This window comes from Adelges cooleyi, unplaced genomic scaffold (genome assembly GCF_023614345.1).
Source record: "Adelges cooleyi isolate 19-005CV unplaced genomic scaffold, UGA_ACOO_1.1 ACOO_flye_CR_arks_rails_tigmint_CR_PRNA_2, whole genome shotgun sequence".
Lineage (NCBI taxonomy): Eukaryota > Metazoa > Arthropoda > Insecta > Hemiptera > Adelgidae > Adelges > Adelges cooleyi.
Genome location: NW_026095860.1, coordinates 5,881,786 through 5,909,121, shown reverse-complemented (window position 1 = coordinate 5,909,121; position 27,336 = coordinate 5,881,786). Strand labels below are relative to the sequence as shown.

Genomic DNA, 27,336 nt, shown 5'->3' with positions numbered 1-27,336 from the left:
TCCATTAAATCTATAATAACAACTACAAACTTGCAGCATTAAAAGACTACATTATATGGATTTTGTATAAACAAATATTGATCATGATGGAATAAAATGCATTCTATAGTAGTAGTAGAAATAGTATTAGTTTTATTTAAAACTGCGACAAAAAAACTAAGAGGTAGCCTACTTGTCGACACCGGGTCTTCGTATGATAAAAAAATTCCTGTAATGTATTAACATAATAATAGCAGCAATAATCTCGAACTTAACTATTTTTGAGCATAACAAAAAATATATATTAAACTAAATAAATGTCAATTTTTTTAAATGTTTTCAACGATATTGTTTTAATAGTATTGCTAGAAATGCGTAATGCCCCGAAAATGATGTACATAAATTCTCTGGTCAAACCACAAATAAAAATAATAACATTGCTGACCTTATTTTATTTCAGTCAGGAAATTAAGTATGACCATAGTCGTCAATAGCTATTTTTCTGTAATTTATGGGTCTTAATTTCTTTAACATTTTTTATACTAAATCATTATTAGTCGCAGGGTTAGATGTGGATAACCTTTTTAAATAAGTGTATAAATAAAAACAAGCTAAAAAGTTGAATTCAGATTGACACTTTTTGATCAAAAGATTCACATAAAAATGTAATTATTAACAGTATTAATTCCCCAAGACCTGAATAAAAATTAAAATAATTATTAAAATTCCAATAATAAATGTAATTCTATTCTTATCTGAACAAAAATATTCAAATAATTTTTTCAAAAGCCTATTATATGAACAAAAATGTATCCATTTTATAAAAATTGGTATATTAAAATAATATTTTATTTAAATTAAAATAAACTTATTAATAATTAAAATAAAAAAATTATTTTAAAAAACAGGTTAACTGAAAAAGTAAAAAATAAATGTATGTAAAACAATTTATTACTTTAAAAGATTTTTTTTTTGTTATTTAAACAAAAAATGTCTCGGTTTAATGCCACTTGAACTGAAATATACATTTTTTGAACACATTCTTCGTGTGTTTATGTTATGACTGATGTCTTTTGTTGTTATTTCTAGATATTTTACGATCGTGCGTAATCCAAGAGGATCAATATTCCGATGCAGCGTGGCCAAATCACTGATACTCATCTGGATGGTGTCTTTTGTGACAATGGTACCAATAGTGTTGTACCAGAATCTAGAGTCGATCCATTTGGGCAATTTTCCCGTGTACAAAGCTTGTGTTGAAAAATGGCCGTTTCTAGTCGCACAACAATCATACACCGTTTGCTTGACTATCATTCAGTTTGGGGTGCCGTTCGCCGCCATATCATTAATTCACATAAAAATATCTTCTTACCTCACCGTACACCTCAATCATCCGGCTGTTCCGTCGAGAGACATTAACTGTAGACGAGGTAAGCTAAAATTGAAATCGTTAAAAAAAAAATGTAATTTAAACTAGTTAGTCAGTGTTATGTCGGTAAAATTTGCTAACAATTTTTGGATAAAAGAAATGGCCAACAAATTGTCCTATCCGTCTCTGATCCTAACCTAACCGTATCTTACTGAATGTATCATGTCATTCGATCCGTTTAACTTTTTAAGCCAGCAATTAAAGACGATCATTGACCTCTTGTTTCAACAGTTCAAATTGTGTCTTTTCTTACCTTTAATAGTACTATTTTTAATTTTTTTGTTACCTATATCAGTGTATTTGCTCCGTTAAAGGTGAAATTTGTCGATGATAAGTGTGACCGTTATCCTTAGGATAATCAAGACTACCTACATTTTTTTTATCGATTAGATAGGTCAAAGATAATTTTTAAACGTTATCGCATACTCAAAAACTATAAACTGCCGTCCTTCCGAAAACTTTCTGTTAACATAGCAGATCGCGGTTTCTACAAGTGAAGCAAAACTGTTGAAATATAATTTATGACGTGTTGTATGTAATTTATTATGTATACCTACACAATGGCGCGTGCGTACACAATGAACAAAATACTTAATGGGTCAAAATTCAGAGTCTTTTTATTTGGCCTGGCCACGGTCATTAATTTTGAGACCCGGACAAAACGTATTATCCGCGTATTGTGCCATAACCTAGATTGGGTGACATTTACCGTTATATACGTAGGTACCTACTATGGCCCAGTTCTCTGAGGCCATTTTTTGATCCAAAGTTTTTGACCGATGAGAGTGTGTAATCCAAGTTGAAACTTTATGCTTTTTATATTTTTAATGATTGCCGCCAAAAAACTGTATTAGGCCAAATTAATTTTTTTTTTTTAAACCACCCATAACTTTTTTTGTTCAACTAAATCAATGAAGTTATTATTATGTAAGCGAGTTAATTAAATTTTAAATATCATATTACATTATGTAATACCTACATATGATAACTAATATCATACAAATCTAAAATCACTGTGAAAAACCAATTACTCATCACGCTGTCATTTTGTTATTTTTATTTATGAGTAAACGATGCTGTTATTATTTTTTTTATTAAAAATTACAATTTAGATAATATTACGAAGAATAACGAAACCTGATTAAACGGTAAATCGGAAAACTGCTTAAAAAATTCTCCCTTGCAAACAATATATTTTGTTTCCATAAGAGCAAACAGACATTTTTCACACAACCCACTATTATTAAAAATATATTGGTAGGGATGTTATTTTTTGACATTTTCATATCTTTGCTCTGGTACATAACTGAAAAAAGCGTTCCCAAACCGTTAAAGGGGTAGGAGATAGGGGGTAGTAGATAGGGGTGGGAGATAAGAGATATGTTGTACGTTCAACGTTCAAATTAGAACTAAATGATAAATTCAAAATAAATAAAGGGCCCAAATTCTCTGTTAAGTTACTTTTGGCCAGATCATATAAAAATTTAGATTAGTTGTAGAATTATAATGAAAAAAATATTCCATGGAGCTTCCAGTTACAGCATATGGCCAAAGAGATTTAAAAATTATGTACAATCAAATTTCTGTCTAATATTTTAGTGTTTTCATAAAATCTGGCTTGAAACAATTCGACCTATTAAATTACGTTCAATTTATTTTTTAATAATAGTCGAACCATTGTGAACACAACAACTATGAATTGTTTTAAGCCAGATACAATATTAAGCACTACAATATTAGCCAGAAACTTGATGTTTTTATATACTAGCTTGTTACTGCTTCTTAATATACTATATCATTATCTATATTTCCACCACTACTCTTAATTTATTCGGTACTTCAACGAGACATGAAAATGCTCTTTCGTGGTTGCAGACTAGGCTGAAAAATGTTTTTCAAATTATTTTCAATCCTCGAAACTTGACTCGAAGACCTACACGGTTAGGTCGCTCGTCAATAAAACATAACTGTATCGTTTTCCGTGTATTTTAAGGAATCGCCGAACACACAAAACCAAGACAAATTATACAAACATTCTTTTGTAATTTGACAGGTAGGGGAAATTAATTCAAGTATGTTTTGGTTATCATTGAACGTGTAAACAATACGTTGTGCTGTCCCCAATGACGTGAGTGTGCATAGTGCATTTAAGTTTTTATAACTACAATAATATTATGGGTTTCATTAACATTTTTCAGTCTTAATAAACGCTAAGAATAGTATACACGATTATATTTAATATTTTTATCATAATTTTTTTTCCGACAAATTTGCATTATATATTTTGTATTGTAATACAGTTGACGTCTTAACTGCACAGACACTGACTCTATTAATACTCTCATTTTTAAATACAGAACGTTAGGCAACAAATTGTTGAATAACAATACTTTGTATTTTTTTTTTTTTTTGTGTTATGAGACCTACTATTTTATTTATTACAATTATTATTATTATTATTTATTGCGTCGGTCTGGTTTGCATCACGTTTCTCGCAGAAACTGAATTAAACTAACTTTATGTTCAAAATCTGATTTACATAATTCAATTCAATACTAATTTAATATGTCTTTGCTTTTATAGCCGTCATTAAGTCTTAGATTCAACATTTCCCAAGCTATTCATTGTAAACACTAAATTCAATCGTGGCCGGTGGTGCGGCTGTGCCAATTGTATTGAGAGTTTAACACGAAAATAGCGTCCATTGTTTAAGAAGGACAGCTGATTAGAAAGTTCTTAAATTTTATATGTGCCAATACCTTCATCACACATGGAATAGATTTCTTTGGAAACACTTAAACATCTTCCGCAAGATGCTCATAAAATAGCCCCATAGGCGATAAATTGGTATTTTTCTCGTGTGTTGACATAGCAATCGAAGGCCCTCGAACGTCGTTGCGTGAAGCTTATACAGTATTTGTGTACACGCTGCCCTACGCTATCGTGTTATACCTTAGTTATCCCTTTGTGTTGTTTACACGGTACACATGATAACATATACCTGTGTCCATTGCACCACCGGCATGGTCTGATAGTCAGCCGTCACAAACTAAGCTTGAGCATCGGTTAAACGTTCAAAGCAAAACGACGGTTTCGGTTTCTATTAAATATATAATGTAAATGACACGCATTAAATTTCCGAGCGTTCGACGTGCGCTCGACTGTGTACAATTTACTACCGTGTGTACTGCACCATACATACATATATGTAAGCACTGTTGGTGACTTGCAAGCACAGGCCTGTACGTCATTGGCGGTGCTGCTGCGGTGGTTTGTTTGAACAATGTCGAAACGGTTTTCATCATCTATCATGTTGTTCGTCGCCATATTTACCGACACCGGATTGCCTGGGTTTTGTTTGTACAAAAAGCATTTTTAGAACAAGCCCGCCCCGCTCTCGCCACAACACAAGGCACGCGCACCGCGTTTCGAATATTTTTACAATCGCGCCGAGCATCGCATTTGGTGTTTACACGCACAAACACAACACTTGGGAATTGTCGTCAACCTAGCGTGGGCAGAGCTCCTTCAAAGCACATAAACTCTTGTACCGTCACATTACCCGAAGGTCGACAGCTTAACCGATCTTCCCCCCCCCCCCCCCCTGCCATAGAATTCGAATTAATGCACAGACATTATTGTGCGTATAGAGTGTTTACTATTAGCGTCGATGCGGAGTTGAGGCTGTGTTGTTTTTATCATTTTTTTTTGCACGTGTCGAGACCCACAATATCTCTTAAGCCGCTGAACTGATTTTCTTCGTGTAGCAAAGTATAGATCAAAAATCGTACCTGGAAGTTTCTAATATCCTTCATTCCCATTATCAGACACGGAAATTTTGCCGCCAAACCAAAGGACTTTATTACACAAGGGGCAGTAGGTTTAAAAAAATACCAAAACCAAAACGTATAATATTGTAAGCTATAATTTTGAATCAAGACTTTTGACTAAAATTACCCATTTACTCGGCTGCGATACATGGCGCTATGGTGTAATTTAGTGTTCAGCACGTGAATGCTTTTGAGTTCAATCATCTTGTACTAGGAACTAAATTGTTTGTAATTTAGTCAAACTATTAGTATCAAATTTTTCTTAAACCCATCTGTGGTGGATCTAAGACTTTTTTATTGAGTATTTCATTATGTTAAAAGATGATAATTTTTAACTTGTTTATTTACAAATCGAATTGTACTTGTGTTTTCCCTAATGAAATAACAATAGTAATAATAATATTTTTTTCTTAACTCTATTACTTTTTCATAGAAAACCAAAAAATACCGAAAAGAGTTTCAATTTCCACGCGCATACTCACACACACACGCTTTTCTTTAATTTTATTTAAAATCATCAAATTAACGAAGACATTGATTTTCCATGAACGTTTTTAAATACAGAAATTGACTTCCTGAGCTTCTTGTTTTGTTTATTTTTTTGAGAGGAACGGGTAGTATTCCTCTAATTAATGTATTACATTTTCAGCGAATTGATACTATAAGTATGTTAAACAAAAAGTACCCTGCAAAGTGTTTACAATTAAAATATAGGTCGGCTGTAGTAACGAATTGAAATAATCAATACATTTTTTATACTATACAATTATCACCTAGTTAATTAATTAAATAAAAAATAGCTTTACATAGTACAATATTAGATTTAAAAAAAAAAGGATGACTCTTAAATAGAATTCAAACTCATAAAATAAACTTCATATTATAAAATTTTTAAAAAATTACTAACTAATGATACATTTTATTCTTATTTAACCATATGATTTTTTTAAATTAAATGAATAGCGAGAAAATGGGGCCTACGAATCAGCCTTTCATAACGTTTTTATTACTATCTGTGTTCAATTATTTCTTCTCTCTTTCTCTGCGAGTATTCCATATTATGTTAACATGAACGCTCTATTGGTATAACATGATATGTATTTTTTTTAATGCTATACTTGGATACTATCTATTCAGAATTAAATCGATGTGTGCTTTTAGTATTTCTTCTACTATTCAGTTGGAAATAATAATAATATTATTCAACCACCGAATACTGTCGCATATAGTGAATGCATTGCATCTGTTACAGTGTTTCCATCATTACCTTATGGCGCCTATGCGGAACGTTATTTAAGACTTTCCTCGTTTGTTATTCTAAGGGTGTCTTCCCCGTGCGTTTCAATATTTTGAGATACGACGTCGGTAAACGGCTTTTACTTGAACGAACACCAAATATTCTAGGTGATTCGTGTAATCAGTATTGTTCATCATCAGTATAAACTATAATGACGTACAAAAAGTAAAAATAAATACAATAACAGCTGTTGTAGTAATAATTATAAAACAGTATGAATTTTAAACATAATATTTTCTAATAAAAACATGTGTATTGCGAACAAAAATCAAGTTTACGGATCATTAACTATTATAGAAATACGATTTCTCAGCCGGAAAAAATGTAATCATGCCGTTCAAGCGAAGCGTAAAATGGTAAAAAAATTCGAATTATTTGTACTTAAAAATTGAACACTCGAAAGTTTATTTCTTTGGTACTCAGCATTCGGAGTATAAAACTAGAAAATAAAATGAAACAACAAGTTTGGTAAAAAAACAAATTGTTCACTTGTTAATACATGCATACATTTTAATTACATTAATTATTCGAAAGGCCGTAGATAAAAATACTATTTGAATTCGTAATATCCTTTTGAGAATAAAGGGATTTCAATAAAATAAAAAAATATTACCGTGGTTTGAATGACGAATAAAATTCATATATAGTAATACTACTAGTATAAATTATCTTTAATTTATCATTTGAGGACATTCGAATAATTGAAAATAAAATCGCCCAAATAGGCATTTAATAGGTTTTGACGTAATTTATATATTATAATAAATATTTACCTGCTCCGTCTCGAAAATAGATTTATTATTTTTATTATTGTGTCTGTTGCACACAGCAATCGCTTGATTTACAGCGGGTTCGTTTTAACGGCGACCGGTCGGCCATTAACACATCAAAATCATTATTAGTAGTCCGGTCCACGGATAAGTGTCCCTCGGCGAGCCCTGTGAGGATAGCAACGCAACACAGACAATCATAAAACGACTTTATAGCAAATATATAATGCAAAGTCCCGTCATCTTGGCGACCCATTTATGTATTTCCGGAAAGACTAGGACGTGTCTACGAAATTTTATTGCGCCGCCCTTGTCGCCGAAATTGTACAAAAGGAATATTTTAGTTCTTGTGTACAAACCTTATGACGGGTTCAAATTAATTAACTAACACTGTAACAGACTTTGGAGCTTGCCACTTTAGATACTTTGATACGAACATTGAAAATAAACCACCAATATCTAAAATATTATAACCTTTCTACTGCGTTTACCCTATTCTAACATTCGTGTTTAGATACAAATATTTGGTCGTTAATTTGGTTGAAATTTACATGTTTACTACAGCTAAGCTAATTTACAAGTTTAGATATTATATTTTACGACCTAGCTTTTTTTTTAACCAAGTTAGAAACTGTCAATAATATTATTTGATTCCAACAAAATCAAGATTAGTAATAAAGTTTTCAGTAAAACAATTATAACTTGATAAATCTTATTGAGGTGTGTATTCAGTTTAACATATTGATGATACTGATAATAATATCAACACAATTTCAATTTATCACTATTTTTGTCTTATTGAAAAATTGTTTTAAAAATTATTAAAACTTATATCGTATATGACAGTATTCTAAATATTACTATTAATACCAAAACTTGTTTTAAAATGAATTGTTCTTTTTAAACTATTCACATAAGTAGATTAAATAGTATCAAAGAGTTCAAAACAGAAAATGCTTTGTCTGAATTTACATAATATAAAACCAACTTTATTGTACGATTTCTGTTATTATAACTTATTTCTATAGAATCAAAAAAAGTACATTTTTCAGAATACTTTTCTTTAAGTTTAAATATCGATATATCAGGCAATTCACTTTCGCGCCCTTTTCCAATATATTTATAAGTTTATTTTATTTTTATTGCAATTTATTATAGTTTAAAGAGTAACAAATATCTTTAGATGATATTTTTTACAATTATTTTTATATTCACTTAAGTTTTTTTCCTACTCACTATAAAATAAGAATTGTATATACCATCGTGTCTTCTTCTTCCTCGTCCTATCCCGTACAACGACGGATTGGCCAGTCAAATCTTCTCACTCAACATTACTTAATTCGTCATTTCTCTAGCTACTCCACATACAGCCATTTCTTTATACGGATGAATCTACTTTCACCTACCTCATCTTCGGCCTTCTTCTTTATTTAAATTTCATCTTTATTACCTGATTTTCCATTTCTTTTCTTTTGTCTATCAACATTTTCAAATCGTTTTCATACTTTTTCTAATATACTAGATTTGAATTTCTCACCACAGCTTTAAACGATTGTTATATTTATGATAAAAAATACAAAATCGGGTATTGCAATTTGGCAATTCTTTATATATCCACTGTATTATCATGGTTTTTCAAAACGTGTGCACATCGTTTACTGAAAAACTGTTTTAATTGCATGTATTCATCAAAAGTGTGTTCGTTAATGACGTTTATAGAAAAAAAGGTGTCAGACATAATTTATAACATCGTTCCACATCTAGTACAATTGTTGGATTTACCTTTAGAATAAAGTATACAGAATTACACGTTGAAAACCTACAAACTAGAATGATTTTATGTATAAGTAATTTAAGTATAAACGCCGAGTTGGCGTTTATTTATATGTATATTTCTGTACATTAAAAGATTTTACATTGTCACCAATGCGAGCGGCGGTTGCAACTATCGATTGCTTCTTTTTTTATCCGTTCTATTCGTCCCTCGTTTTTTTTTTATGATAGGAACAGCGAATTCTTCTCGAACTCTTTTATAACTGCATTACACTATCTATAAAAGCGCATTTGCATTTCATAATAAAAATGTCAACGTAGCTTTCGCTACCGTACAACGGATTGCCACATCATCCTTTGTGACAGGCCAAACAACCCTATGGCCATAATTCTAATTAGACTCCCTTTTTCCTAAATTATGCTCTCATCTTGTATTCAGCGTTGTTTTTCCACAAATGTTGGTATCACGAATGTTTTATTAAAACCTAAAAGTGGGGAACAGTAAAATATTACTTTCTACAGGCTAACCTACTCCATTAGGTATAACACTACTGTCGTAAGGGCTATACTTTTTTTCATTAAAAAAAGTGCTTTTGTTTGTTACTCACGAGGTTCTTAAGTTTATAGATTTTCAACAAATTTCCCCCATAAAATCGGTAACTTATGTTATGGGATGGAAATATTTTGTCAACAAAAATTGTATAAAAAAGTGCAAAAGACGTGGGTGTTTTAGTAAACAATCTGTAAATATATGTATACAAACACGGTCACCTTAGGTATCTCGTTGGTACGCCCTCACTATATATACACAGACATATATTTGTATATTTCACCATTACCGTGTCTGTTATTGATCAATTTAAGACCATTTGGGGATACAAATCGAAGCGTTAAACCATTTTTTATTGTTGATACAAAATTATTATAATACCTGTACATTATATTTCTTGACAAGACTTCACTTTGTACAACTTATGTACATACTAAATTAGATGATACAAAGTTCTAATTTAAACTGTTCTATAACCATATACGATATTGAGTAAGTTATAATATATTCCAAAAGCGAAAATCTTGCTCGAATTAATAAGCATTTTTTTAGTGAGTGTCACATTTTATTGAGTCCTAAATTTTACAAATTTAATCAGTACTTATTACGTGTATGGTATGATAAATGCATAAAACACATAGTGCTGAAAAGATTTAATTTTTTTTTTTAATTGTGGTTTTTTATTGTATCTCTGCATAGTGATTTTTGTATAGAACATGTCATTGAATATTCTTTCCTCTGATAACCTACTTAAAGTTCGTAATAATAATTATTCCACAGCAATTAAAAATATGAAGAGCATTCAACAAATTAATATGTTCATCATGTCTTAAAAACAATGATGAGAAGTCATAGAGTCCTAAAGTTTAAGTCAAAAATTTCATTATACTAGGTTAAACCATCTATAATAATTTTGTTTCTTTTTAGATTATTTTTAACTAGAAATCTTAGTTTAAACTAAAATATATTTATAATTTACCTATATATAGTTCATCTCCAGAAAGTCGCACTATTCTATTTATAACTGACTGTTGGTTGACTTTATAAAACTACTAATATTTACTTGACTTAGTATGAAGTTTAAAATAACTTTTATTTGTCTTTAACACAGGAAAGTTTGCTAAACTACTGCATGTTACAGGTCAATTATAAGATTTAAATTTGTATAGATTTAACGCCGCATAACATGAATATTTTTTGTATTATATAAAGAAATAAATGGGTTTCAAGCTGGAAAATTTGACCCACATATCGAGAGGCTTGAACCCTTCTTTTTTTTTTAATTACTGTTGAAATGTTCAATAACGCCTACGCGTTTATTAAGTGCTACCCATCTCCGTGGTACACTATACATACAAAACTTCCTTACTACAACAAACGCCCACAAGACGTGAGTGTTTACACTAGCTCTGGTTTTCGGTAAACCGATTTACTCGACGGTGTGTAAAACGGTTATTTCGAATCTTGTGATTTACACAATTCTTAAGGATAACAAAAATAAACTGGCAAAAAAAAAACGGAAATGAAAAAAATATCATTAATTTATCTCTTATTTACTTTTTTTTATTTATTTACCAAATAAGAAATACATTTGTTCACCCCATACAAGTGGTGATAGGCACTGAAATGGAAAAAATCTGTCAAGTACACTTCGCTTATAATTTCCCCATTAGTTGTGCGTTTTTCAATTAATCCGAGGACCATTGTCATAAAAAAAAGATTACCTTTGTTAGTGGTTTTATACGAATATAGGATAATATTGTAAAGGATTATGGTGGATTATTATCCATAAGTCATATTTGACTAGGGCTTAGGAATTGGTGAAACTGGTGTTATTGTTGTCTCCCTTAAAATACTGCAATATTTTAGTGCTGCAGTAGTAAATAAAATAATAATTTACTTCCATTATTTTATCATTGAAGTAAATAAGAAATAAAACATTTTACCTTATTAAAATATAATTTGAATCTTAGCTGAAAATATTATTCTAGTAATTTTCTCATCTTTATACAAGTGCTTTATTTTGTTTATATTTTTTCTATGCAACAATTAAAACCCTCAATAATGCCCAACCAGCGTATCACGCCTTATCTTTGTTTTAAATGTTTGTATTTAATTAATAGAAAATACAAATGATACAATGATAACAATTGTATTTGTAAACCATTTTCAATAACCAACATAATACAACCTTTGAATAAAGTAGACTGTATTTACTCTTTTCTCAGAGCACAGTTATCAAAACTCTCGGATGTGTTTTTTTTTCCATTTACTCGGTTTTTGCACTTCAACGCTTGCCTAAAGTACATTATAATAACATAATGTTTAGCTATGTGATTTGGGATTTTTACGTTTGGAAAATAAATAAAAAATATGCTTATACCGTGTATACTTTTTAACTACCACTCTTATGTATACTACATACACGGTGAAATCGTTATTCTGAAACAAAAATAATGTGCAAATGGTGATTTATAAAAAAGTGATAAGTTTATACATAATCAAAAACCGAAAGCCTTATACTGATTTATAAAAACGTATTCTAATGCACTATACTTAATATATTTTTTCGTTCATGAAAAAGCCATTTTCCCGTTGAAATTCCGCTCCATTAAAACGATAATTTTTCATTATGCGTACTTTTCAAAAAAATGTTAAAGCCGTCAAGTCATAAAGAAAACACAATTACATTCACCGTAGCCCATCCAAATGAAAAAATATATATATATTTTTTTTTAAACCTTGAATAGGTTCATGAATTGATCACCCATAGCTTTGTGCAAATAATAATACTTGTGTTTAATGTTAATACAATAGAACCACTTTGGTGGTCAATTGAAACGATGGATCGCATTATTATTATTTTTATTCTTTGCCGATCCCAATCCCAAATTGAACGTAAAGCCGTCGAAATTACATTTTATCATGGCGGTCTTAATGTCGTCCGAAGTGCGTTTACCCGCTCCTAATTTAGCCTTTCAAGAAGGACCCAGCGCAGATATCGCACGTGCATATTGATTTCTTCGATGTGGGGGTTATTGTGGGTATTGTGAAATATCACTGTGAACTTTCGAACGCACACTTCGGAGCCGAATAGGATATGATTTCACATTCTATACAGACCGTTCGGTTCCTTTTGTCACGTGGTACTCTTTTTTAGCTTCGATGACATTGCTGAGTAATTGTTTTCAAAAAATATTTGTATTCCTCTGCAGGCACACAAATAATAAGACCAGAAAAAATTTATCGGTTACTTAATAAAAATGTATAAAAAAAAAACGCCCGATTGGTGTGAGGAAAATAAAAGAGAAAATTGTAGGTACCTAGAGTGCTCATGGTTGCCGACAGTGTACAGTGATCGACTATGGGTCAGAAAAGGACAAAAAAAATATACTATTGGTGTTGACGATAAATTATAGGCTCAACTGTTTAATTTAAAAACTGTGTGTCACGGGACCCACGATTGAAGTGGAACTTAGGAGGTTCTTTTTAACACTGTGCTCACGGCTCAAGGTGTCGATATTGTATACGGATTAGAACGGTAAGTATGAATGATGGTAGGTAGGTGCAGATTGATCCCATTGAGTAATAAAATAACCATAGACCATTTTATATTAGACGAGCCTACCTTGTACTATACTCGTGTAAAACTTTTTCAGCATTTTAAGTACCTAGTTTGTCAATTTCTTTACTTCCATAACATCTACTTCCAATTATTTGTATCCGTAACGCTTTTTAGGCTCAGCGCGTCATAAGAAGTTTCACTTCAATAAATATAAATATTGTGTTTACGATTGTGTATTGTACAAGTATAATACAAATGTTGAGTTACAATATCGATGGGAAAATTTAAAAGAGATATATATTTGGATCCATCTTAATAGCTAGTAATTAATTACGATCATCTGTAGACAACAGATGCGGTCTCATTGAACTACAACATTATATTACTTGTTTCATCTTTAGGTTATAGTAGCTCTACAGGCAAGACAAATTATATTACAATCTTAATAATCTTTGTCGCGTTACTTAGATAAATAATTATATTAATGATGACGAGTATTGTTCTTCATTCAATGCAACAACAATATTACTACCGTTCATTTCTAACAAATAATAAAATATAGCAATGCTATTATCATCGTGTATAAATTCCCACCTCAACCTTTCTGGGTGTTATAGATAACTCTATAGGTTTGCTCAGACCTCCTATAATTATAGATATTATCCGTACGCTTCGTACTTAAATACAAACATTAGGAAATATCACACCGTAAACTTAATCGCTCTCTTTGCTCCGCACAACTGGGAATCATTGGAATAACGTTATACACATTCACAGCGGTTCAAATAGGCTATTATATTGAATCTATACATACATTCAATACGAAACGAACTGCTGTTGTTGTCCTCTCAAAGTCTCTCTGAGTTGGCTTTTGCGGTACACAATAATTCTATGGTATATCTGAGAATTCATCATTAAATCCCATGAGAATGCACTGCATTTCTCGCCATCGTTTGATAAAAAAAAATCATATTTTTTTTTCTTCTGATCATAAATATCAGTTGAATGAAAATGAGTAAGTTAAATATAGTATTGTAAATGGAAAATATGTTAATTATTAAGTAATGACAAATTATTATAATTTATTCTATAATACGAGATGTAACCGTCTTGGTGTGAATAAAATGACAGGGTTGATCGATCACTTTATACGTTTAGTTACGGACATTTAAATGTTAAGCATTATTTTCACATTTTGTTTATCTACACCAGAACGTATTGCCTACTGTTTAAATATTTAAGCGCTAGCACTTAAAAAAGAACTTATTCAGAGCTCGCTATCGACCGGCCATCATTGGCAATCGAAGGTTTAACGAAATGCTTACAATAAATTAATTTCAATAGAAAATAGTACGCGGGAAAAATATAATATAGTGTAAAAAAATGATTGAAAACCTGAGATCACAAGACGCCGAAAGATAAAAACATAAATAAATAAAAACTAATTGAATATGAGTAATTTATTGTAAAAATAACGTGCTTACCTACGTAACGTAGCGCAGATTGGGATCGACGAACTGTAAAGTTCGGTAAGTCCTATTAAAAGCTTTTTGTCGATAATAATAATTATTATTATTTGTACACAAATCCTCGAGCAGACTCCGTAATTAGTGAAGATATATATTTTGTAGTATTTTAATAATTGAATTTCGACGGGTTTAATGATTAAAATACGTTAAACTTCTTTAGCCGAACTGATCGAAGTGTGTGTTTACGACAACAACATAAAGTCTCTGTGCAAACTTAGTAATGCACATCCGACACCATACAACTTATTCCTCGAGTACTTACATAAGTCCTCTTACTTATGTAAGTAACCCTGTGAAAATAAAGACTTTAAAGTTTAATCTCACTACGATAAATGGATAGTTTTTAATACTGTTCTTGGTAATGTTTTTAATATTTAAAAGAAACAAATACAATTTTGGTTTTGCCAAGTTAAAACAAACTTTTTATCAAAGATAAACCGTCACCGTCACGATTGATTGATAAGTTATAAAAATAAATCTATTGGTTGTATCAAGATAGGACATTTTAACTGTCTAACTGTGGAAATGGTCGACTTTGACTGAGACAACTAAATATATAAATAAAAACATTATTTTTGACGTGTAAAAAAATAACACTTTCTGGACTATTGAAAAATCTATCATAGCTATATATTGTTCAATTATAATTTATCTATACTGTATCTATATTAAATATGTATGTCTACACAATACAGAAATTACTGTTTAAATAAAAAATACCTATTGAAACCTACACCATATTACAAGCTGCTTATAAGTTAGTACCCTAACGAGTCGATCGAAAGTTTATCGGTATAAACGTTGATTAAACAGGGAGTTGAAAATGTGGTCAACATTTTTTCAGCTAACAAACATTGAAGGGTACACTTACTGATTAAATCCATTGAAAGTACACAACTTTAATTAAACAAACACAATGCCGTTAAATTAATACAAACAATCTTATATTTTCGTTTGAGTTGAAAAAATACCAATAAATAAGAATCGAAGTATGAATTATTGTTTAATCTGTATTCTAGTGAGGGATTATAATGCAATATTTCATGAACCCCTTTCGGGAAGCAACCTTTTCCCCTGTCGTGCTACCTCTTCCCGGTCGATAATATTAATATATTACACTGTTTTCTGGCGAATTAAGGGTTATTTTGAAATTAAACTTAATTGAAAGTCGTTGGGAGCTATACACAAGAAGTGTTATTGGTTAGTGTACCGTTTTTGCTGTTCCGTTGTGTGTTTTATATACAATCATTATCTCATCGCATCACATACAGTGCAATGTACTCAATATCTCAAATGACTTTTATTATTATTATTTTTGTTTGAAACTTTCTAATACAAAACAATATTAGATTTTCAACAATATTTTTTAGTATTGATTTTCCATTTGAAATGATGATACATCCAGCGATTTTAAATTTTTTAACTGGATCTCATATGTGCAATGTCGTTTTTCTTCATCACTTAGTGCCTGGTATACCATTCTAACAAGACGCGTGTAATGATAAACAGCCTACAAGAAACTATTATCAGTCGCTTTATGTTACAGATCATTATATCGTGTCACGTATGTTTAGGTTTTTTCGGATAACTGCTTATGTTGGTAACCACTAGGCTAATCTCTTAGACTGCACAACTAATTTAATATCATATTTAACGAATAATCCTATTTTTCTGAAAACATAATACCATATTTCCGGGATATAATCCCATTTACGAATAGTAAATCAGTTTCAAGTATATACTATTTCATTCTTAATTTCTACGACACTGATTTCTTATTCTATTGATCGTTCCTGCACAAATACGTTTCACCATGACCACTCCAAATGTAATACAACGTACATGATAATTGTAAATCTACCATAGATTATCTACTGGTCAGCATTTTGAGTTGGGAAATCAATCTCGATCGAAAAACCGAATAAAACAAGCGCACCTCCGGTTACCGTTTGGAAACTAGAAAACTGATGAGACCATATAATAAGTTAAAGATAGAATTGTACACCGTGGATGAAAATTAAATTTCAAAACACAACAAAATGATACTAAACGTAATCGGCGTGAAACTCTTTGGGCGAAGTAAGTTATGGACTCGCACGGATATGGACTTTCTCGCATAAAATCCATTTACCGTTTGTAATGGAACTGCGCCAACTTAAACATATGTGTTTTTTGTATCTGTTCGTGTGTGAAGGACGGCAGCATATAAAGTTTTCTGTTTTCGTCTCCGGAGACTATGCATAACTTCTTCTCCGGCACGACCTTAAGGCCGTAAATCTTTCCACGCAGATAGGCAAGTAAGATTGTCCATGGTCGGTGCCCCCGTTCCTCAGCTGTCATCCTCAAATCGATGATCCCTACATACAAAATTAAAGAAACTCCGATGCTTTGGACGTTGTTAATCACATAAGTCGTGTCGTCAGACTTCGCTACATAAATATATGAGAATAAACGGTCTGCCGGATTTATTATCCGGGTTTCTTTTTTCGACTGCTCTTGTTTATAGTCAGGTAATTTATACACTACACGCACCCCTTTCGTGTGCTTTATTTTTTTCGTCTTATTGTTTTTTCCCCGCTCTCCGACCAAAGTTAATGTTACACGCACGTTTATGGATTTGACTGCTGCGTTCAAGCGCATACATGGATGTAGGTCATGGCATTTTAAAGTTCACATTGCCATGTATCGTTAAAATATCAACCCACATAATTAGTTCAAAAGAAGGTATAATGTTGAACATACAAAATGAAAACCACTGACGAAGTTAACAAAATTCCAGTTTGAACCGCAACCGAAAGTTTTTTACGTTCCAACTATGGCAAAAGTGTTATTGGGAAGTATATGAAGTTTCATATAAAACCAACAATACTTGAGCAGTAAAGCTCAAACTATTCATGGACGTGATATCATAAAACCCGTAAGCATAAATAGGATACGGATAGAGGGCGGCTTGGAAGATAGACATCCTGTCAAAGTATTAAGGACGAAAGTTTCAAAATCCGGATTAAAAAAAAAATTAAAGACGCTACTATTCATGTCTTGAAAAAACTCAATGCTAATAAACAGATGTTGTTTGAATACAATACTGAAAGATAAAATTAATTAAATTCGGAATTTCATTGATTTTCTCACTCAGTTTTGACTTTTTATAATTAGTTTAAATAACATTTTTAATTTACATGCTTATCTACAATCTACAATTATTATACATACAATGAGTAATTAAAAAACTTTTATGAGACGTTGCTTATAAAAATTCGAACGTATATGATCCAATCATAATATATAAATGTACAGTAAAATACTGTAGATAGATTCCTTACTATTCTTGTCTTTTAATTGGGTTATGCTGGTAAATGGATAGTTTTATAGCTTGACCCTGAAATTTACGAATATTTGTTACATTTGATTATTTAAACACTGACGTGGATGACATTTCTATAAGTATATCCCAGGTAGTGACCCAGGAAAATGCTAAACTCCTAACTATCAAAATCGGTTGCAATGATTCTGAACAAAATATTAGTGTCAAAAGGTTAAAATATAAGCAATCGGTTAAATTGATACTAACAACGTCATATCAATCGAAAGTAAAACGAAATGGTCAAACGTCCTTAAGCCGTAATATTGTATAATAACATTATATTATATTATAATATTATTATAGTTTTTAAATAATTGTGCTGTTACTATTTGACTTTTCCGTCATCTATTTTTAAATAACACGTTACAAGCAGTTTATTTATTTAATGGATTCTATTTATTCGATTGTTTCTTTTGACATTAAGTATATAATATTTTTGACTATTACATGACATACCTACAACAAAATAAATAATACTTTTGAAGGATCGTCAAGTCACTCGAGACTGTAAAAAATGTATCGACAGTCAAACATATTTTGTATTGAAAATGTTTAACGTTTTATTGTGGCACTTAATGTAATCGAGATTTTAAGTACAATGATTTCGTGGACCTGGGTTTCAAATTTTAAACTAAATTTATTTCTTAGTGGATAAGGAATAAAAGTTTGTTAAAATATTAATACAATAAGATACCCTTTAAAATCAAAATGTTCTCAAAAATTCAATTGCATCGTCATTTACAAAAAGTGCATAGTAAAAAAACTTAATTCTTTCTCTTCAATTTTTAAATGAATTGAGGTGTTTAAAAAATAATATTGATTGCCACAGGTAAAATCTGTATACTATAAAATTATGTAATAACTGTATTACCTCTATTAAATATTTAATTATATTATAATTATAATATAATTAATATTATGTATGAAAATATAATCATCAAAACAGTTTTACTCTACTGTCCATTTTATCCTAGAAAAGTAATGTCGATTATTGTAATCCTTTTATTCTTATTTTCTTCCATTAACATTGTATGTATCCTATTATACGAGTGCAGAATACCATTTCCTCACTTCGCTTTGACCTGCCACATTTCTGTTGATCCTTGATCTTCTTAACCTTTTTTATTACTTAATATTATTTTATTCTTTTTTTTTTTGTCACTAAAACTTTTTCAGCATATTTTTTGTCTTTTTTCTACTATAAACGTACATCTCAAACCACAATATTTTATTTAAGACACTCGTTTCTATTATTCACTTCTAGTAAGCGCTTTCATAAGTCCACTATCATCTCATCAATCTAATTCAATACCAATTTACACTAATAATACCCATAAATCTTTGCTGGGACTCACTAAAGTTGACAAGCACGTTGACACTAAAAACTATTTTATTGCAGCAGTGCACCTGTTACCTCTAGGTGTGTCATAAAATTCAATTCTGCTGCCTCATAATTGTTTGAGCCTTTTACATTAACAAGCCCAAATACTTACTTATATTTTTATTATTTACACAATTAACAAAGACTGTGATTGAATATTGTCACTGATATTCTATTAATCATTACCTAAAAACATTTATGCAGACCAAAGTTGAGTTAATTTTATAGCTAAAAATATAGATGCTTATTGTTATAATTTCTTATCATCAATAGATGATAAATGATAACAATGTGTAATGTAAAATGTTCGGTTATACATCCCTATGGACTATGGTCACAAGTTCCATAACGGTCTTAAGTTTTCAAATATTATACACTATGGCTATTTCTAGCATATTTACTTTATTATTTTCTATAACAGTTCACATTTGGATGGTTCAAATTGCACTATTTGATACTAGATAGCGTGTCTCTTCCTGTACTTTCTTTTATTGTAATCTATTTTTAATAAAAATACTTGAGTGAAGGTACACAACCCGTAAGTATAATCCCAACAAATTAATAGACGACCTGAATTTGTATCAGAGAACAAATTTCTAATAATCAGTATGGCGCGTGCCATGATCTTGAATGCGGTTTGTTCTTCTTTTCCAATTTATCCCATACACATAGAATTCGATAACATATCTTGACTCCGGTCTCTCTCTCTCTGGTAGAGTTTTAATCCAATTATGATTTCACAACTAATTATTGTGAACGTTAACAAAAATCATGCCAAGTCCAATTGAACACAAATCGAACATTTGGTTTTTGTTTTTCAGTGCGGAGAGAGTTAAGCAGAAACAGAAGAACCATGTACATATTGACATCGATAGCCGTGGCGTTTGCGGTGAGCTGGCTGCCCCTGACGCTGTTCACGCTGTGCGTGGAGTTCCATCCGGAGCTGTTCAAGTCTCCTGAGCACATGTACCTGACGTTTGGCGTGGTCCATCTGATTGCAATGTCCTCGACTTGCACTAATCCTCTGCTGTACGGCTGGCTCAACACGAATTTCCGCCGTGACATCTCCAGCATATTCCGGCAGGTTTGTTACTGCGGTACCGGTAAACCGCCTCCCCGGCGCAAGCGGCATCCGTCCGTGGCGACAGACTACCGCGGTCCAAACGACAGACGGCCAGGCCCCGGATCTGAGATGCCCGGCCGGCGCCATCACCACGATCCCGAAACGACAGGGCTGTCCATGATGGTCAAGAGCGAACGGCGATTCAGCACCTCCTATCTGACCACGCTGACCACAGTCACATCAGGCAGATCACAACCGGTATCCAGCGTAGGTCGCGTGGAAAACGTTTAAAACCCATATGCCATACAAGGTGGCAACGATGCTGGACTATGTTACACTATAAGATGGTGACCAAGGGCGCCCACAGAAAGGGTCGGGGGGACGGTCTTTCCCCCCTAGCTTCTCTGCAAGTTAAAAAAATTATATCCAATATCTGAAATTCACAAAATCAATTACAAAACCATAGTCGGTCTTCTCCCCCCCCCCCCAAAAATTTTCACCTGCGGGCGCCCTTGTTCATGACCAATACACTGAGCTGGGCATTGCCAAGACTTAAGTTTTAACTTATAATATAATATATAATCAGCTATATATATACAGTATATGTGTTTATACTGATATTAAATTTCTTTAGTTAATGTGTGTAAAGGTGAGTTTTATAATTACTTTCATAAAATGGAAATTTTATTGTCGATAGGACTACGAGGATAGTGACCATTGTTTTGATAAATAACGGTGGTGAACCAATCCATTCCCAGCGCAGGAGGTCTGACAAATTATGTCATTTTACTTATAACTCATTTCAAAGAAACCTTTTTTTCCTTGAACAAAAAGGATTATCTATTATTTTATTTTACTACTGCAATTTTACATTTTCAAAATTATATTATATTTACGTTTCGTGACTATTTAAAATATACGTGTCATATCCTGTATATCATGAAGTCTCAAAACAAGCGCTAGATTGTATATACTATTATTACTTTTTAAAAATAATTAAATATTAAATACAAACGCACAGGCCAAATCCAAATAGTTCTCTCGACAATATCATTACTATGTATGTTAATCGACTGATAACAATAAATTTATTCCTATATTATAGCATATTATTTTATCTCAGCGTCGGTAGTCATTTTTAATAGCCATCGTCGCTTGATATAACCAATATAGTTTTGTAAGTATAAGCTACGTCGTTATATCATTATACCCTAAAAGAAAAAAAATTCTAATTTAATCGATTCCTTCAAAAATAAGTTGTCTTATTACCTAGTATTATAATAATCATACATTATTATTGAACAATTAACTCCAATATTATTTTGTACTCTTAACGGTATTCGTACATATTACTATAATGGTATAGTTCGGTGTTCCGTCTGTTATTAGTATGTACGGTAGAACTAAGTACAGTTTAAACTATGCAGCTCTATGTTAAAGAGCAATAATAACTTAACTGGATTTAAGGGAAACGGACAATCTTGGGACCATACTACAATCATATTTATATCTCCTCGCGAAGAGTCTTTTATTAAAAAAATCAACAAAATTATGATCAATTATTTTCCACCTTTCTATTAAGATGTACTTTACATACACAATCTACCCTTTCTTACATTTGTTAAACTATTGTTATTATCTTTTACGATACGATCATAATAATATACTGTATACCTACGTCCAAGTGGAATTAAAAAGATATAAACCATCGTTATTTTTTAATCATCAAAATAAATAAAGAAGCTCTTTTATAATTAATTTTTAAGCAAAAACCCGACTTTAAAAATAAAAATTCTCTCTTTAGTTAACACAATATCCCGTCTTCTTTGACAAATCACCCCAGAAAAATAATGTAGTATAATATTATAGTAAAATTGTATGAGAACATCTCTCCTGTATCAAAATACATTTATAATGATGATTATTTCATCAAATAGAGTAACTAACAATGTTATACATAAAAAACCGATAAAACAGTAGTCCTTTAAACAAAAAAAACTAAGAATTCCATGGTTCGGCATGCAAGTTTTTTTTATATTTCTTGTAAATTTTAGTTTTATAAAAATATAAAATACTAACACTCATTTTCACCAAATAATGTTAAGAATTTAACCATCCATAAATTTTAACATCTGGTAGAACAGAATGTAAATGTTTAATTACTACAAATTTATAATTTGATCTATAATAAATTATATTTATCATTTACATGTGATTAACAAAGAACAAAATGTGTATGTTGTCAAACGTAAATAAATAATATTATTATCTACAAGAATAAACAGGTTTTTGTTTGGTTTACAAACGAATAATATATTGTTAAGATACTGTAAGAGTAATATAATGAGTTGGTGTGCTACAGAATAAGTGTTACAGTTAAGCGTTTATATCTGTCTGATTAAAATTCATATTTTTTTTTCTATAAAAATGATCCAACTGTTTACAATATGTTCATAACACAGCATCATTTAACTTTAAAGAAATACAATTTACAACATCTAATAGAGTTAACTTTATGTAATTTGTTTAGTATTCCAATATTATATTATATTTACAATATTATGTTTTTTTTTTTAAGTGTGTATAGACTAACATATATTTTTGGTTATTATCTATCGTGTGTTAGTTAAAAATGTTAAGACACAAGGGAAAGGCCGATATTACAAGTGTATAATACATTGTATATTATGAATGTGATAAATGACCGGGTCATTATTATTTAATAAAGCTAGTTTTATAAGTCCTTTGTTGTGTTATGTTTATTTTGCTGCTCTTTAGTTTATCATTCCTTTGTTATTAAATGAAAATGATATAAAGTGACATATTCTATTATTTACTCTAAACTTCTACAATTCATGTACGCATAAACTTTTTTTAAGCGATAAAATAAATAAGCTCGCAATCGTATGTCCTTTGAAGTGAACAGACATCTCTAAAATGTAGTTTGATAAAATAAACTTATAGGTACTGTTTATATCGTCCAAAGATGATAAATTTCAATGGATTTATTTTAATCTAAAATTAATTTATAACTCTAAATTCAGGCTTAGGTTCCCGAATTTAAAATTTTTAATTAATTCAGTAATATATAAAAATCTATTCCTTTTTTCTATAAACGAAAGTTAAAAATAAAACGGCCTAATAATATGTTTATCGAATAGACTTAATCAAATTAGTTTTATATGAAAATACAAAATAGGTAAAATAACCATACAATTGAAATCGCAATAAAAATAAATACATTGTAATTATAAACAAATATTATGTTACGTCGTAAGTCATTTATTTTTATTTACTTTTATTATCATTCTACTAATACTGATTAATACTAGCTGTCAGATTTTATATGCAGCGTGTGTCATGAAGATTTCACAATGTCATAACTTATGACGTTGTATTAGTAATCAAACTAAAGCGTTTTTAATTGAATTAACATGTACGACAGAGCTATTTTGCTAAGTAAAGTGTAGCAGGTCGTTACAGGGGAAGCACTTTATGTCTGTCGATAGAAGACATAAATAAAGCTAATAATGAAAGCCTTTAATCAAGCGAAAAAGCCCATGTATCATGCATGTCGAAGCTAAGTGTTAAATTGACTTCAAACCAAAATTGAAAATACACTTGTTAACGACTTGACACTGTGGATCTCAAGTAATACTCAATACAGGTGTCATAATTATTATGTATGTGTTGCTATTGTTAACCGACATAATACTCTATGACTTTATAGCTTCAAAATAGTGTCTATTCAGAGAGTATATGACTGAATTTAATTCCTATGAGTAAATTGACAGGTACATTTCTCATTTATATCTATTAAAATCTATAATTTATATCTATTGAAAAATAACAAATGTTGTTCACCTGTACCACATATTTTTACAAGTATAATATAAGTGGAATTTTTTACATGAATAGTTAAATGTGCGGACCAATTCTAAATCCGCCTATGAACTGAAGAAACCACTTTTATATATAATATATTAGCACGACAGACGAGCCATATCGTTTGATTGGCAAAACAAAGGCTAGCTAGATTAGGTTTATCTTTTCTGTCTGAGTACCCATTAGGGGCGTCGCCGTTTTCCACAAAAATGACCCTTGGCCGTTATCACCTTGTCGTGTCCCGGCAAAGGTCATATTCCGATTTCCGCCATAATAAATTAAAATTTGCTACCTAATATTTTTTTTAAAAACCCCTTATTTTTTTGGTACGGATAATAAGTATACATATAAATTTTTTTAAAAAAATAATATTATTAACTCGTTATAATATAGCGTCTATATCTAACTCGTTTATAACGTACAATTTTTTAGTTTTAGGTTCAGTGGTTATTAAAAAATATCCGGTAACAAATTTTAATTTACTTCTAACTTCGGTGAAAAACGGAAAACCCCTCCACTGCTTACTAAAGATTTTATTATTTGTTTGTTATCGCTAACTACATTGTTATTCTAAATATGTTTTTATGCGGAATGCTGTATTTCGGGTTTGTATTTTGAACTTATTGATCGAGTAATACTATTTCACAATTGTATTGTTAATATAATGTTATTGACGTTTCAAGATAAAAATAAACTGCTGTATATTCTATGAAACGTACAAATCAAAATTTTTATTCAAATAATATCTTTCATAATATTTTGCAGCGTTATTTCGACCGCTATCCCAGGTCAGGCTACTATAACATAATTCAGCTGGCTACTGTATAATTAATTAATTATGGTTATTAATGGTAAAGTCAGCCTGCGAATGTCTTTCAATGAGCTTATAGCATGATCCTCGGTCCTCGAGGCTGATTATACCACGCTATGAAACACATAGTCTTTAGCGAAGGACTAAATAAGAAACAATGATAGTAATATTACCATGGTATTATTCTGAAATGTCACTTAATAAATTACACCCATAGTTAAATCCGAGTCCAATATCTACGAAAATATTAATATTAAATACATTATCGTTATATATTATCTAACTAAACTCTATAAGAAGAGAACTGGCATTTTGAACTCTCGATCTGTCCACCATTCCAACAACATAAATGTCTAGTCGATAGAGTCTCTGATTAAAAAAGTAGTCAAGTATTAGTCAAGAACAGATATTATTTTTTTAATTAATTAATGTTATGTGATTGACTATTGAGGTTTAATTTTTATTAATTCGTATTTCATACCTAAAGCTCAAATTAAATTTAGAAAATCCAAAATAATATTTTGAATTAAATTGATTATAGTGAGAATATTTTAATCAGTGAATACAAACATAGTATAAACCATTTTAGAAGAAATTAGCACAGTTGGGTTATGACAATTATTAAATCTTAACGTGTTTTTACCACTATCAAACAGTTTTATGTAAATGTGCAAATATCAAGAATCCAGCACAGTCGACCAGGCGCAGTAAGAATTTACCAAAGTGGAGTCCAGTATCCACAGGTTTGCATAAAAGTCTTTTTCCATAGTTCTGTAATTTATAAGACGACAGCTTAGAATAATAAAGCTAAAAAAGTAAAAAAAAACTAAAATAAAGATAGTCAGTTGGCGCAAAGTTCCTATAAAATCACATTTAAGAAAACGTTTTGATTCGGATCTGTGAATATTAAACCCCACTTAGTTATTTTTATTTTTATTTTTTTTTTTATTAAAAATAATTTACTGAACGTTTTTACCAGTCGAATTAATTTCGAATAATTACTTTAAAAGTTATTAAATTTAAAAATTTAAAGTGAAGTGCAGTTGAATATAAGTTATGCAATTTCACTCTTTCTCCCCTCCTAAACTTTAGTCATTTCAATAATTCAATTTATTAGACAAATATTCGTAATTTAAAAAAATTAATGGAATATATGCATTTTACAATCTTTATGCTATTAAAAACCAAAATACCAATTATTTTGTATCACATGACACATTATAAATAGCTAACATTCATACCGCTTTTGTAAAGCAAACATTTTTTTTTTTTAACTGTACAATGTTGATCTCGTCACGAAAGAAGGATCTCTCATATTTTAAATTAGGAGTCGAAAGCACAGATAACGGAAGTACGATTTAAAAAAAAATGTATTTTATTATTTTTTGACTTGAGAATTTTTAAGATAGTCAAAAAGGTACAACGAATTTTTTTAAAATCCCGCTGATGTCCACACATATATTATAATAGTTCGATGCAGGAATCCCCTGTATAAAGTTATTATAATTATTAAGCTGAAATGATACACAATTTGTAAAATAAAAAAATTGAGGATTACTTTAAAGCTCTTCATAAAAAAAAATGGTTAGTATTATGAATTAGGGGATAGCTACCCACTCAGCGTGAATGTTGTTTGATAATACTTCAGAAGAATAACTTTTGTGTGAAAAGCATTCCAGTTTTGATGCAAAGCTGAGATTTTTTTTATCTTAATTGGTATTTATACAATACACTAAAACATTATTGTTATTTTGAAACATATATTTATATATATTTTCCGTTTACAACCATTATTTATATTATATAAAACATATTTTTACTAAAATTAAGTGAAACCTTACTCAAACGGTGAAGTAACAGAGAAACACCAATTACTGAGTTTTCTCTCTCTTTTATTTTTATTTTTGGCGATGTATTACTTATAAGTATAAGCATATTTTATAATTGAAAATATGAACTACTATTTTATTTTTCTCTCTACTCATTACTCTTTGAAATTGTATTGATATATTTTAACTATACTAATACTGCCAATACTGTAGGTTATTTTCGTCAAGAGGCTAAAGTGATTATGTTTAAGATCCGTTGGCGTTTATTCATTATTAATACA

The 27,336-nt window shown here is 30.5% G+C and overlaps 1 protein-coding gene across 1 annotated transcript in view; it reads left to right on the top strand.

Moving 5' to 3' along the window:
• Nucleotides 1-22,691, top strand: part of LOC126833487 (neuropeptide Y receptor type 6-like) — a 46,005-nt gene extending 23,314 nt beyond the window's left edge. Inside the window, exons 3-4 of the mRNA XM_050564863.1 lie at nucleotides 1,069-1,409; nucleotides 20,289-22,691. Coding sequence (XP_050420820.1) covers nucleotides 1,069-1,409; nucleotides 20,289-20,821 — 874 coding nt within the window. The 3' untranslated portion in view covers nucleotides 20,822-22,691. The remainder of the gene's footprint in view (nucleotides 1-1,068; nucleotides 1,410-20,288) is intronic.
• The last annotated feature ends 4,645 nt before the right edge of the window (nucleotides 22,692-27,336 follow it).